A 12,030-nucleotide genomic window follows, 5' to 3' on the forward strand; every position below is an offset into this window, starting at 1 on the left:
TAAACATACTAATAAACAACCTGTTCCTGGATGCACACATCAACTACGATATATCATAACGTTCGTTACACTCGTAAATATGATGATTATAATCTTAAAGTAAGGTTTAAGTTAATCTTGACAAGTCCCTATGCTTATTAGACCCGTTGTTGACATTTGATACTTCTCGTTCAACATCCACTATAAGAAGAAAAAGGATGAATTTGCACCCACCGTCCCAAAGTCCTCTATACACCAAAAAAAAAAAAAAGTTCTGCAGCTTAAAATATTATTATTATTATTATTATTATTATTATTATTATTATTATTATTATTATTATTATAACAATAACAATAAACAACAAAAATAATAAACATAAGTGCATAATAGCACGGATTGCTCTTTGGATTCCGGAGGATGATTTAGTTAGGATTTAAATTTCCCTGCATCTCTTAATTAGAAAGGTCAAGCGGGGCAATTTTATTAATACAATCAGATTATAAAGCAATGAACCAAACCTTGGTAGAACAGTTACATTTCACAATAAGATTATCGAGTTGACGGCCAAGAAACAGTATGGACTAAGAAATAAGTCAAGAAGATTAAAGTAGGGATGAAATCTTGCAACAATTTGTAGTCAAAATTTGATCTAACAACAATAGGAATTGACCATATTACCAGAGGACACAGGTAAATATTTCTACATCGACTGGCTTCTCTCACTGTTCTCCAGGCATGCTCTTGATGATGTCAGAATCACCTGAAAGACCAATAATCTTAACGGTTAGGGTTGGCTTTTAGGAAGAAAAGCCAAGCAAGCTCCATCAGGTTGATGATTGCACATACCAGGATCCATGATGCTGAGGCAACAAACACGAAAATATTTTCCGCATGCAGTTCCAAGGTCAACATTACCTGAAAAAAGTGCCGAATCAGCAAAAACCCAATTAAAAAAGAAAGGTAATCAACAATGCAATTGGCAAACCTTTTACATGCACCATATGCATCACATAATTAATAAGGAATGCTTAAACTAGAGTAGTGAAGAGCCTCGGTGGTGAAATTTTGTTCACACCAGATGACCAGATGTTCTTCTGGTCAGAGAAAATGCTTTCAGTGGCAGCACATGGTATACCAGGTTGCCATCTCTCCCATCAGTAGTAATAGAATCATGTATTGCTTTTTATGTGACAATTTCATTCATAAAATAATCCACTATAGACAGTTCTAAATGCTGGCTTGTGCCAAGAAAAAGGAAAAAAAAATTCAACACAATAAAGTTACTAATTCATAAAAACAATTCATTCCCAGAGTGACAAAAATTTGAAAGCTAACTAAGAATTTTGGTGGCATGAGTGATAACAAAGATAAAAAAACAGGGCAAGGATTAGAATACTTACTTCCATTAAAATGATGTACTCCAACCTTAGACAACATTGCATAGTACTCGATCTCAGATTTCCGCAGTGGAGGACAGTTGTTTGCGATTAAAATCAATTTTGCTATTGAAACAAAATAAATTTTAGCAGTCACGTATATAGAAAGATGTATTATGCATAACGAAAAGGCAGCAAACCAAAGATATGGCAGACGAGGAATAAAAGAAATAGGATCTCACTCGAACATTCTTCAATTTTTGAATTAAACAAATCATCCAATGTCACATCAACAGGCTAAAAAAACAAAAACAACACTTCATAGTGGTGGGTCATGCAAAAAGTGTTGAATATGCTTGAATAAGCATAGAACAGGAGAACAGACATGTCTAATAACTTGAGCTTTTTGAAATACAAAATCGATGCATAATGCAAAATACCAGTGCAATAAGGTTATTGCATTTACATATTTAGGGTCATTGCAAGCACATTTATCCACATTAGCACATTTATCCACTTTCACTAATCCATTGAAGGTGCTCCTGAAACTCAATCCTCAAATCCTACATTTGTTAATCATGTCACTAAAGAGAGAACAAACAAAGAAATGGCACGTCAAGGAACAAAGAAAACACATCATGATGAGGTTTTCATTTTCCATCAAAACTCTTGGCCATCAGAACAGTAGGGCTGCAACTTGAGCTGCACTCAATCTGAAGTGGCAGATCTAAACTGTCTAAAATGGTTGGTAGGCATCCCAATTCTTCAAGCCCAACAAATTAAGCTTACCCATCACTAGATCTGTAACAACCACAAGTTTAATCACACATCAGGAGCATACCTGGGAGGAAGAAGGAACGCAATGACAATGTCGTTGGCAGCGGCAACGACAGCAACACTGAACGTGAGAAGAAGGCTCATGTTTGATTGGCCTAATTTCTATTTTATTTTTCCCTTTTTAGTGCCAAGTTGTATGGGCCCCACCATTTCTTTTGAATATTTATTATTTATATAGAACTGAATCGAGCCACTTGAAATAGGGTGGCCCACATACCGGCCCACATCCACACTGATACATATTGCCCGTTTCATACCATTTTGTTTTGGGTGGTACAATCATCAATGGATGGCACTAGAGAACACAACGCAACATAAAGCCACCACTACGCTAGATCCCATGTTCACCGTACTAGCATTTGATTTTAAATTATGTTTGAGCCTTGACAAGGACATCAAGTCCTTAACTAGGAGAAATTGTCACACCTTAAGCCACCACATTGGAGGTGGGTGAAAATTTCAATTGCCTTTTAAGGGCATGAAAGATGAAGAACTATTAAATTTGGCTTAAAGGTTTTGATTCAACGGTCAGGCTCAACAAATTGATGGGATCAGTTATCCATCGAGTCATTTCATTACAAAATCTACCATAAATTAATTACCAAGTTCTTGTGCCCTCTTGCTAGCTTACCTCTTTCTCATTGCGGCATCTTAATAAAAGCAACAAATTGAGAATTCAACCAAGTGAAGTCACAACAAACTCTTTTGTCTTCAAAAAAGATCCATAAAAGTATTCAATATCATTTATGAGAACTCCATGACGAATCCCAATGAAATTAAGTTTCAAAATGACAACGATTGAAATAAAAGCATTAGCATTATCGTTACTATCCATAGCACAAAACATAAGGACTGATAGTGCAGAAACTTGTCTAATATATTCAAAGAATAAATCACAATCACAAGAAAAAAAAAAAGAGAACATTTTGCCTTCCACACATTCCGATAGATTATTTAAACGATCTAATGGGATTGCTCAAAGGGGAAGAAGGCCAACTGGATATGGGAAACTATATTCATCTCTTAGGCACGATAAAACAGCCAAAGAGCCAAACTCCAGTTCCGTACCATTTCCACATCAACAAATACCTCAAACTAAGATGTTTTCCTGCAAATCCCAAATCCATCTACATATCATCGGACTTAGAAAAAAAAAAGATAAGCAAGGTAGTATCACCTTTAGAGCCCCGAAGCGATCTGAGTACGGTCTTGTGCCCGAGGGTGTACTTCCCGCTCTTCATCACGAGAGCGAGTCTGTTGTTGATGCTCTCAGTGCTTTTCTTCTGCGTCAATCCATCGAAGAAAACAAAAACCCCGTAATCGATACGAGGCAAGAGGGACAAAAATCACCGATCCATGATCAAAAGGCGTGAATGCAAAAGAAGACGCAGAGACGACAGTACCGCCTTCTTGACGGCCACCATTGCTGCTCCGAGCCCAGATGTGAGGCGGAGGCGGAAGGATGCTGCGTCTCAAAGTGGGCGGCCGTGAAGAGAGTCGCTCGCTAGGGTTTCCTAAGGGATGATAACTACCCATCGAGAACGGCTGAATAGTAATTATGAATTTACTTTATTACCCTTAACGGCAAATCATGAGATCCGCGGTGTTGTTCTCATCAGGACCGTCTGTTGTTGGGACGCCAGCTTAACGACGACGAAGGTTTGTTTAGACCTCGGATTCGGAGCACCTCACCTTAACGGATCCCGTGATGGGATCCGTTATCGATGAAGCGGACTCAGAAAAAAGATGGTGCAATTAACCAAGAAAAAAGCCCCTATTTTTATGAGCCTCCTTCTAAGAATTAATTTTATATATACCTGAATTAATTCATCAAGATGATATCTTATTATATGAGAATTTGAGATGAAATTGTTAAAATTAATTTTGTTATATTCATAAATGAAACTTATTGCGTTCGTTTTTGTAAGGTCAAATTTGAATTTAGATATCTCCAAATTCACTCAAAATTATAAGTTACTACTGACTTTATTTAGATGCCTACTCCATTATGATGACAGTCCGATGTAAAATGTACATATTTATGTTGTTATATTTGTAAATGAACATTATTATTTTTTTATAATCATTATATAGATTTTAAATTCTAATCTAAATATTCTTAAACTCACAAAAATTTAATTAATTATATATATATATATATGTATATATTTTGTGACATCCCACTTAGTCCCATATTGAAAGCGGACAATGACTATGATTGACTTATATAGGTCTGATGAGTATATTATGTTAATTTTTGCTTAAGCATTTTGAAGTATTATTTCAAATTAAAAATGTATGTTTACGTAAACATTGATCACAATGATCTGCGATGAGCATAATGTATATGTGTTTTATTTTAACAGCTTTATAGATATACAATAAAAAAAATTCTATAAAATATCGATTAAAATGGTAAAATGATCATGAAATTAAATCAAACATTAACAAAATGGTTAACAATAAGTGTGTCAAGTTAGATTTAAGTAGAGAGGAGAAAATTTGCGTTTTTACTATTTGAATCTTTAACATTTTTTTCTGGTAATTTCTTTTCCCGTAACAAAAAATTAATAGTTGCCTTCCTTTCTCAAAAAAAAAAAAAAAGGAATGAATGGAATGTTTTTAGATGGAAATTAGTTCCACATAAATTATTATTTCGCTGCCACGGAATACGACAACATCTCATCCCTTCCAATAATATTCTCATCCAAACATACTTCAACTTTATCGGACGAGTAAATTCAATGTATTTGTGTTTTATGCAAAACTATATATTGGAATTATTGATTACCTAATTAAAATATATATCAAGGAGGACGCATGAGATATTTGGAATCACCATATTTATATAGGAAACCGCTTAACTATGCGTTCCAAGATTCGTGCTAGATCCCAAGATTTTCGATAACCCCGTACGCAGTCTATCGGTCCAATTAGGAAAGCCTTTGTCGCTCATTACCGCTCTGAGGGCGCGGACGCAACGACTCCGAAGGTTAACTCCCCCTGGCTTCGGTCCATACCCCACATAGATATCGAGCATCTCATCATCTATGTAGAATCTAGCAACCAAAGTAGGCAGCTTCCTTCAAACGTAGGAAGAGAAGAAGAGCACAGCATATGCGGGCCAAATATAAGATCTCTTTTTCTCATTGTTGATCAATCCGACTTCGTCGATGGAGCGGAAATGTAGAGGTAGATCATTGATCGATCCTTCGATTGTTTAGAGAGTAAGGCATTGGGTGTTCTACTGAAGTCTCTTCGATTTTCAGGTTACTCCGATTCATTGGGTTACTGGAGGAAGTACTTCCGGTGTTGCATGACCGACATATTTGACGTGATCAGGAACGCATTTCTTGTTGCTTCTACCGACAACCCTGATGAGTTTGTCAACCACAGAGATGAGATGGTGGAGATGATACATACTTGGAGCCAGTGTTCCGGCTGCAGTGCCTTGGAGGCTGAGCGTGTAGATCCCAACCGTATAGGTGAGGACGACGACGGTAGCAGGAGAAGACCTCAAGAGGAGATTAAGGTTGTTGGATCCGTTGACGATCCTGGCACCGGCAAGCAGCCCGAAAAGGGTAAAAGGAAGGTTAGATTTTACAACGATGAGGATGAGGAGCCAAGTGATGAGCCCATGGAGGAGGACACAGAGATACGTGAGGTTATGAGGATCAAGGAGTTGGTGATGAAGCACAAGGGAGAAGAGGTTTGCAATAATGCTGCTTGCATTGGAGTTCTTCAAGTTCATGTTTGATCTTTGCTGTTCTTATTCAGGCTGATGACATCCTTTTCGAGTTACTACGGCAGCTGCAGACGATAAAGATGTCAGTAAACACTATACAGGTCAGTATGCAATTTCCATTTCTTTATGGAACCGATAAAAGGCTTGCCATTACGTGCTCGTTGTTAGGGCTGACCTCCGTCGGGCTACGTAGGTCACTGGAATCGCCAGGGCATTGAGGGATCTGAGGAAGCACAAGTCAAAGGAGATCAAACGACTTTTCAGGGCTCTCATCAAGTAGCTCACACTTCTAACATTGCTGATATATAACATAGTTTGCTGTCTCTGCAATCCAATCTCCAATTTGCTAGTTTGCTTTTCACAAGTAGGACTTGATCATAGGTAGATGTTTGATCATGTTTCTTTCGAGGAAACATTAAGATTTCTTTTGGAACTACATGCTGATACACTTGCATCATCTTAGCAAGTTACGGAGAGATTCCCTACTATTTAGATTAGATGTATGCATAGAATTTGATGTGCATCATCTTATTGCTTTTTTGCTGTTTGACGACAGTGATTGGAAGATGATTGTTGAGGAAGAGATCAGAGGCACTGCTCCGACTGCACGTATGTCTCTGGTGGACCAATTCATTCTACTGTCCTTTGGACGTTGTTAGAGATTGCTATTCTACAACGCATCACCTTATACAACTCGCATGTAGGTGTGGTGGCTCTCGACTCTGAGGCCAATCCATCTCATACCAACATGGATGAAGAGGAACTCTTCTCTGCTAAATCGAGTCCTGTCGACCTCTCCAAGGTAGACTCATAATTGCTGACCATGTTCTGACCCGTTCCCTGATTCATTGACGACTAACGAATTCAGTTGCTCTTCTCTTCCTTTCCCAGAAAGATGATGATGGAAGTAAGTTTTGCAGTGAATTCATCTGTACCGATGTACGTCGATCCTGTGTTTACTTCCCAACCTGGTGCCTCTTAAAAATGGTGCAGACGTGAACCATGAGGAAGCGAGAAGAAGCCGTAGTAACCTCACGAGCAAGCCAAATGACGCGGCAGAAGATGCCTTCAGTACTGTAAATCCCCAGGCCGAAGGCCATCGTCCTCAAAAGGTTGCTGACGCTGGAACTCCGAAGGAGGTGGTTGGTGGTAGCACACACGCATGTTTCATTTCAGCACTACAGGTTTGTCTGACTCATTCTACTTGGCTGTTCTATGCAGCTGGTTGGGTCTTCCTGTAGCATGTTGACGGAGTCTGATAAGCTGGAGACTGTAAAGAGGAAGCTCAAAGAAGGATACCGAGAAGCAGAGAACGGTTTGTTCCTTCTTGTCTTCTTGTGGATTAGTCTCTACTCGTCTCTGAGGCAGTAAAAGACTTCATGGACTACTTACCGGTGCAGCTAAAAGGCAACGGAGAATTCAAATAATGGAGCCGCATGAGTTGCCGGAACCTCCTCCTCATCGGATAGAAGGGCAAGAGACGTGGAAACGTCACTACAGGGGTAGATATGGGCGGTGGTATCGCTGGCGTTGAGTTGAGGACGGCATCCGCATGCCATTTGCTGAGCATGCAAAGCTACTTCACACGCGGAGAGAACGAGGACATGGTCTCAGTTCTCTTTCTTGAACGATGTACAGCACACATATTGTACTACTCACGATGCGGAAAGACGTGCTGTTTGTATAAGCGCTGCTGTCTTCAAAGTACTGTTGTCTAATTGCAGTGGTATCTGAAGGCTCGTGCTACATGTAGATTCTCGCATATTTCCGATGCATAACTTTTGATACTATGATCCTAAAAGGAGCTCAACGAAAGAAAGTACCAAAGGAAGATTTCTGAACTGGAAGCTATATTTCACTTATTATTGGAAATTATCACAACAAGAGGTGTACAAGAAATAGAACTCTGCCGTTGACTTGTATGATGTACTGTATCGTGTCCTGCCACCCATGACACGCGAATCGATCAGATATAGTGCTGTCGTTGTACATCTTTGCAGGCATCACATGTAGGCGCTGTCCGCAAGGCGTGGGCTAACCGCGGTCTTGAGAGGCACTGCCTTGGGGAGCACGAGGCCAAACCTCTCCTCCATGTTGAGCTCTTCCACGTCGTCGGCGAGCTTCCAGTCGAAGGAGTGCACCAAGGAGCCGAGGGTGTACTGCACAAAGACGAGCCCGAGCTGCATCCCTGCGCAGATCCTTCGGCCGGCACCGAAGGGAATCAGCTCGAAGTCGTTGCCCAGCGGCTCGATGTGTGCGTTTTTGCCGCTCAAGAACCTCTCCGGCTTGAACTCCAGAGGGTCCTCCCACACGTTGGGGTCCCTCCCTATGGCCCAGATGTTGATGAGGAGCCTGGTGTTCTCGGGGATGTAGTATCCGTCCACCTCGCACGATTCGAACGAGTAGTGTGGGATGCCCAGCGGCGTGGAAGGATGCAGCCGCAGCGCCTCTTTGCAGATGGCTCGCAGGTAGGGGAGTTTGGGTATGTCGGACTCTTCCAGCCTCCGGCTTTTGCCTATCACTTGGTCCATCTCAGCTTGAGCCTTCTTCAGTATGGTTGGGTTCTTCAGCATCTCCGCCAGCGCCCACTCGATTGTGACGGAGGATGTATCGGTTCCAGCGACGAACATGTCCTACAAGGAGAAGGACAAGGTTACATCTCTGTCAAATCATGACACTGGTGATGTGTGAGGAGCGATGAGCATGATGTGTTTGTAAACGCCGGGGGTAGTTGGTTGTTCATATGATACTAATATGTTATGGGAATTATTGTGGAGGGGAGGAGGAGCTCACGAAGATGAAGCCTCGGATGTTGACGTCGGAAAGCGACACGCCATCGGCGTCCACCTTGTTGGCCAGCAAAAGGTCGAGCACGTCCGGCCTCCCCTTGCGCTCGTGCGCCGTCTCCTGGTGCTCGGCCACGAACTCGGAGAGGATGGCGTCCATCCTCAGGTGGGCGCGGCGCAGGTGGCGCTGCACCCCCTGCAGATCCATCCACGCGATGGCCGGCACGAAGTCGCTGATGTTGAACATCCCCACCCCTGTCAGCATCTCCGTGACCGCGTGCTTGAACTTGCTCGACTCCTCGCCCTGCGCCGCGAACACCCGCCGCGACAGCACCACCTGGCCGATTATGTTGGCGTTGGAGCACACCACCGCCTCCTGGACGAACACCGGCCGGGAGTTTTTGCTCGACTCGCGCATGGAGCGGAGCAGGCGGCCGACCTCGTCGGCCCGGACCTGTGCCCAGTCCGCGATTGCCTTGGGGCCGAGAAGGTGGAGGTTAGAGAACCTGCGGAGAAGCTTCCACCGAGGCCCGTAGTTGGAGAACACGAAGTTCTGGCCGTCGTAGGTGACGTCCTTCCCGCTGATGGTGGAGGGGCGGTTGGCGAACTGGAGGTCGTGCGCCTTGAGGAATGATCGAGCGGCGCCAGCCGTGGAGGCCACCACGACCCGCACGGTGCCCATCTTGAGGTGCATGATGGGGCCGTAGCGCTTGGCGAGTTCAGCCAGCGAGGCGTGGGCCATGGGACCTATCTGCGGCAGCGCGCCGAGCACCGGAATACCCTTCGGCCCGGGGGGGAGCGGCAACCGTGGGTTCGATCGTAGCCTGCGGCGGAGGAGGAGGTGGACGACAACGCTCAAGAGAATGCCGACGATGAGCACAGTGTCAACAGCCATGGTGATGGTGGTGCTGCGTTTGCTTGGCTCAATAAAGGTCCGTCTGATGCTTCATATATATACACAGGGAGAACATGCACGGAGGACGAAAAGTCAAAGTCTAGCGGATGATGTCTGCTTTGAACGTCTCAATTGGCGTTGTGGCCGCCAGAAACCCAAACGTTTATTGCACACAAAGGAAGAACGAGTTGATGGCTCTTTGAAAAGCATTATTATTATTATTATTATTATTATTATTATTATTATTATTATTATTATTATTATTTTATTCATCTTTTCTTTTTTATCTTGACTTGAAACATTAAACCTTGTGGAAATGTTTGTTTCTTTTGTGGACTATATGTCTATACATGATCTGTAGGTTGGTCTCTTATATCGATGCATCGTTCTTAGAAATATAGACACACACACACAACAAATGACAGTCTTCGATGGAGGATGGTTTAGCCAAAATTGACTCGTGAAAACAGAGTGAATTTTGGTCAGTCAAACGGAATACTTGAGTGATCAACACGTATACTACTCACGATATGATTTAATTAATAATATATATGACACTTATACGTAGATTCGAACATAAGACAAATATACTAACCAATTGAAGTATCTTAGCAAAGACTATAATACCAAAATGGTAAATCTAAAATTTTACTTATTGTATAATAATTAATACCATAATTTTTTTTTTCACTTTGCACAATAAGCCATAATTCTCTTTTTGTTGTTATAATTTGCATACCGCAATATCATAAGTTAAATCAAGAATAACAATATACTATTAATCCAATGGGGACTACAACTATGTATCCATAAGTGGAACATTTATGGATGCATATGTTAAGCATAACTCTTGATAGGTAAACTAATACAACTAATTCTAAATATTAACAAATAAATCTTTGGTATGAAAAAAATAATTGGTATCACAAGTAAATCGAATTTTGGCAACACAAATCTACTTTTGGTTAGCCTCATAGCAAGGAGCAATATGAAGAACACTACATGACTATAGATTTCTCAGCACGGCAGCTTAATTTTGTGCATCCACACCTCCTCTCTCACCACAAGACTGGCAATTCTTTGTAGTATTGAATCTGTTCCAAGTGCGTTGCTTACGGAGGACAATATTATTTGTGGAGACATGAAAAGGACTTGACTTTGTGATATGTGCAAGTTTAGGGTTCATAAATTTTGAATAAGAATGATGGTGGCATGCTTAATTATTCTCATATATTATGCTCAATTTTGTATCGGATTTTTGTTTAGGTTAACGGTTCAAAATCTCATCACATAAATCGTTATATTTAAAATATTGACTCGATAGTGATGTATTAATCTATTTACTAGGGGTTAAGGATTCATAATTTTCGTCATATAAATTTTATACCTAAGACATCCACTTAATAGTAATATATTAGGCGATATACTAGTGTATCAGATTCGCCTAAAACATTGATCCGATAGTAATATACTGATTTTACGCTTGTGATCAATATATCGGAGACATTCACTAAAAATCGAGATTTTGAAACATCATATAAAATATTAGTTTAATATTCAACTACGAATATTCAAAATCTCATTCGATCAATTTTACACCTAAAAAAATAATTAGGTAGTAGAGTGCGAGGACTAATTAGCAAACGTTATAGAATCAAAGCTCATCTAATAAATTTTCATCTATTCAGAGCCGTAAGATCTTATGATTTAACATATATTTATTTTATTTGACATGAGGTGACGTACTTAACAGTTCTCCTCCCGTCGACGTCGAGCCCTGCATGAACAACGGTGCCATCCAAAAAAGGGGAACCATGTGACGAAGTTTCTTCTGCGCTGATACGTTCTTATTCTTGCGAGAGACAGCGTAGTAAAGCAAACACCGACGAGTCCCTCTACGAAACGCTCCAAAGGGTTTGGTGGTTCCAATTCCCTTCCAAACTAAACTTTGACGCTGCCGTCCACTTGGGAAAGTTTGACACGGCAATCACATCACCTTATCTGCCTCTCCAAATCGTCAAACATCTCTCTCACGGTCAAGCTATATAGTCCAATGAATTCTCTCGTGCAGGCGAGACTGCACCTCCTTCCTTCTTCTGTCACAGGTAGCGGCGATCTGTGGCAACCTCACACGTTGAATTGCTATTCTGCTAGTCAAAGTTTGTGCATGATAGCGGGGTTGGTGGCCATATAGATCTGAGGTTTCTTTATAGGGCTCCAAACAATTTAGCCAACGAATGACTCTTTGTTTTTAACCCTTCCTACTTAAATATTGTGGATCCATTGTTGTCATTTAAGAAGGGATTCGGACAAAAATGAACTCTACAAACGGGCAATCTATCAAAAACTATATTCTTACCGATTCATTAGCCACAAGTAGATGTATGTATGCCGCTAAGAAGATGTCATCA

General features: G+C 41.2%; 3 protein-coding genes across 3 annotated transcripts; 1 reads left to right on the plus strand and 2 right to left on the minus strand.

The window, feature by feature from the left end:
* Window positions 1-488: 488 nt before the first annotated feature.
* Window positions 489-3,725, minus strand: LOC103971551 (large ribosomal subunit protein eL30). Its single transcript, XM_009385600.3, has 5 exons — window positions 3,597-3,725; window positions 3,371-3,476; window positions 1,381-1,482; window positions 827-895; window positions 489-740 (listed from the first exon to the last, which is right to left on the minus strand). Exons 1-5 carry the CDS (start codon window positions 3,615-3,617, stop codon window positions 700-702), a joined length of 339 nt encoding a protein of 112 aa, XP_009383875.2. The 5' UTR covers window positions 3,618-3,725; the 3' UTR covers window positions 489-699.
* A 1,641-nt stretch (window positions 3,726-5,366) lies between these two features.
* On the plus strand, window positions 5,367-7,309 carry LOC135596466 (probable mediator of RNA polymerase II transcription subunit 26b). The gene is made up of 9 exons (XM_065088510.1): window positions 5,367-5,385; window positions 5,463-5,902; window positions 5,971-6,039; window positions 6,132-6,214; window positions 6,495-6,547; window positions 6,643-6,740; window positions 6,830-6,845; window positions 6,932-7,077; window positions 7,160-7,309. Exons 1-9 carry the CDS (start codon window positions 5,367-5,369, stop codon window positions 7,307-7,309), a joined length of 1,074 nt encoding a protein of 357 aa, XP_064944582.1.
* A 462-nt stretch (window positions 7,310-7,771) lies between these two features.
* On the minus strand, window positions 7,772-9,638 carry LOC135597363 (flavonoid 3',5'-hydroxylase 1-like). The gene is made up of 2 exons (XM_065090210.1): window positions 8,732-9,638; window positions 7,772-8,571 (listed from the first exon to the last, which is right to left on the minus strand). Exons 1-2 carry the CDS (start codon window positions 9,617-9,619, stop codon window positions 7,942-7,944), a joined length of 1,518 nt encoding a protein of 505 aa, XP_064946282.1. The 5' UTR covers window positions 9,620-9,638; the 3' UTR covers window positions 7,772-7,941.
* Window positions 9,639-12,030: the final 2,392 nt, after the last annotated feature.

Source organism: Musa acuminata, chromosome BXJ1-11 (assembly GCF_036884655.1).
Source record: "Musa acuminata AAA Group cultivar baxijiao chromosome BXJ1-11, Cavendish_Baxijiao_AAA, whole genome shotgun sequence".
Taxonomy (NCBI): Eukaryota; Viridiplantae; Streptophyta; class Magnoliopsida; order Zingiberales; family Musaceae; genus Musa; species Musa acuminata.

What these genes read in the sequence shown, in the direction of transcription:
- LOC135597363 (XM_065090210.1), bottom strand. Translation starts at nt 9,619, where the DNA reads ATGGCTGTTGACACTGTGCTCATCGTCGGCATTCTCTTGAGCGTTGTC. An exon ending in ACATCCGAGGCTTCATCTTC is followed by an intron (nt 8,572 to 8,731) that starts GTGAGCTCCTCC and finishes TTCTCCTTGTAG; the next exon opens with GACATGTTCGTCGCTGGAAC.
- LOC135596466 (XM_065088510.1), top strand. An exon ending in TGAAGCACAAGGGAGAAGAG is followed by an intron (nt 5,903 to 5,970) that starts GTTTGCAATAAT and finishes GTTCTTATTCAG; the next exon opens with GCTGATGACATCCTTTTCGA. An exon ending in CTTTTCAGGGCTCTCATCAA is followed by an intron (nt 6,215 to 6,494) that starts GTAGCTCACACT and finishes GTTTGACGACAG; the next exon opens with TGATTGGAAGATGATTGTTG.
- LOC103971551 (XM_009385600.3), bottom strand. Translation starts at nt 3,617, where the DNA reads ATGGTGGCCGTCAAGAAGGCG. An exon ending in TGGTGGCCGTCAAGAAGGCG is followed by an intron (nt 3,477 to 3,596) that starts GTACTGTCGTCT and finishes GGATTGACGCAG; the next exon opens with AAGAAAAGCACTGAGAGCAT. An exon ending in ATCGCTTCGGGGCTCTAAAG is followed by an intron (nt 1,483 to 3,370) that starts GTGATACTACCT and finishes TTGTTTCAATAG; the next exon opens with CAAAATTGATTTTAATCGCA.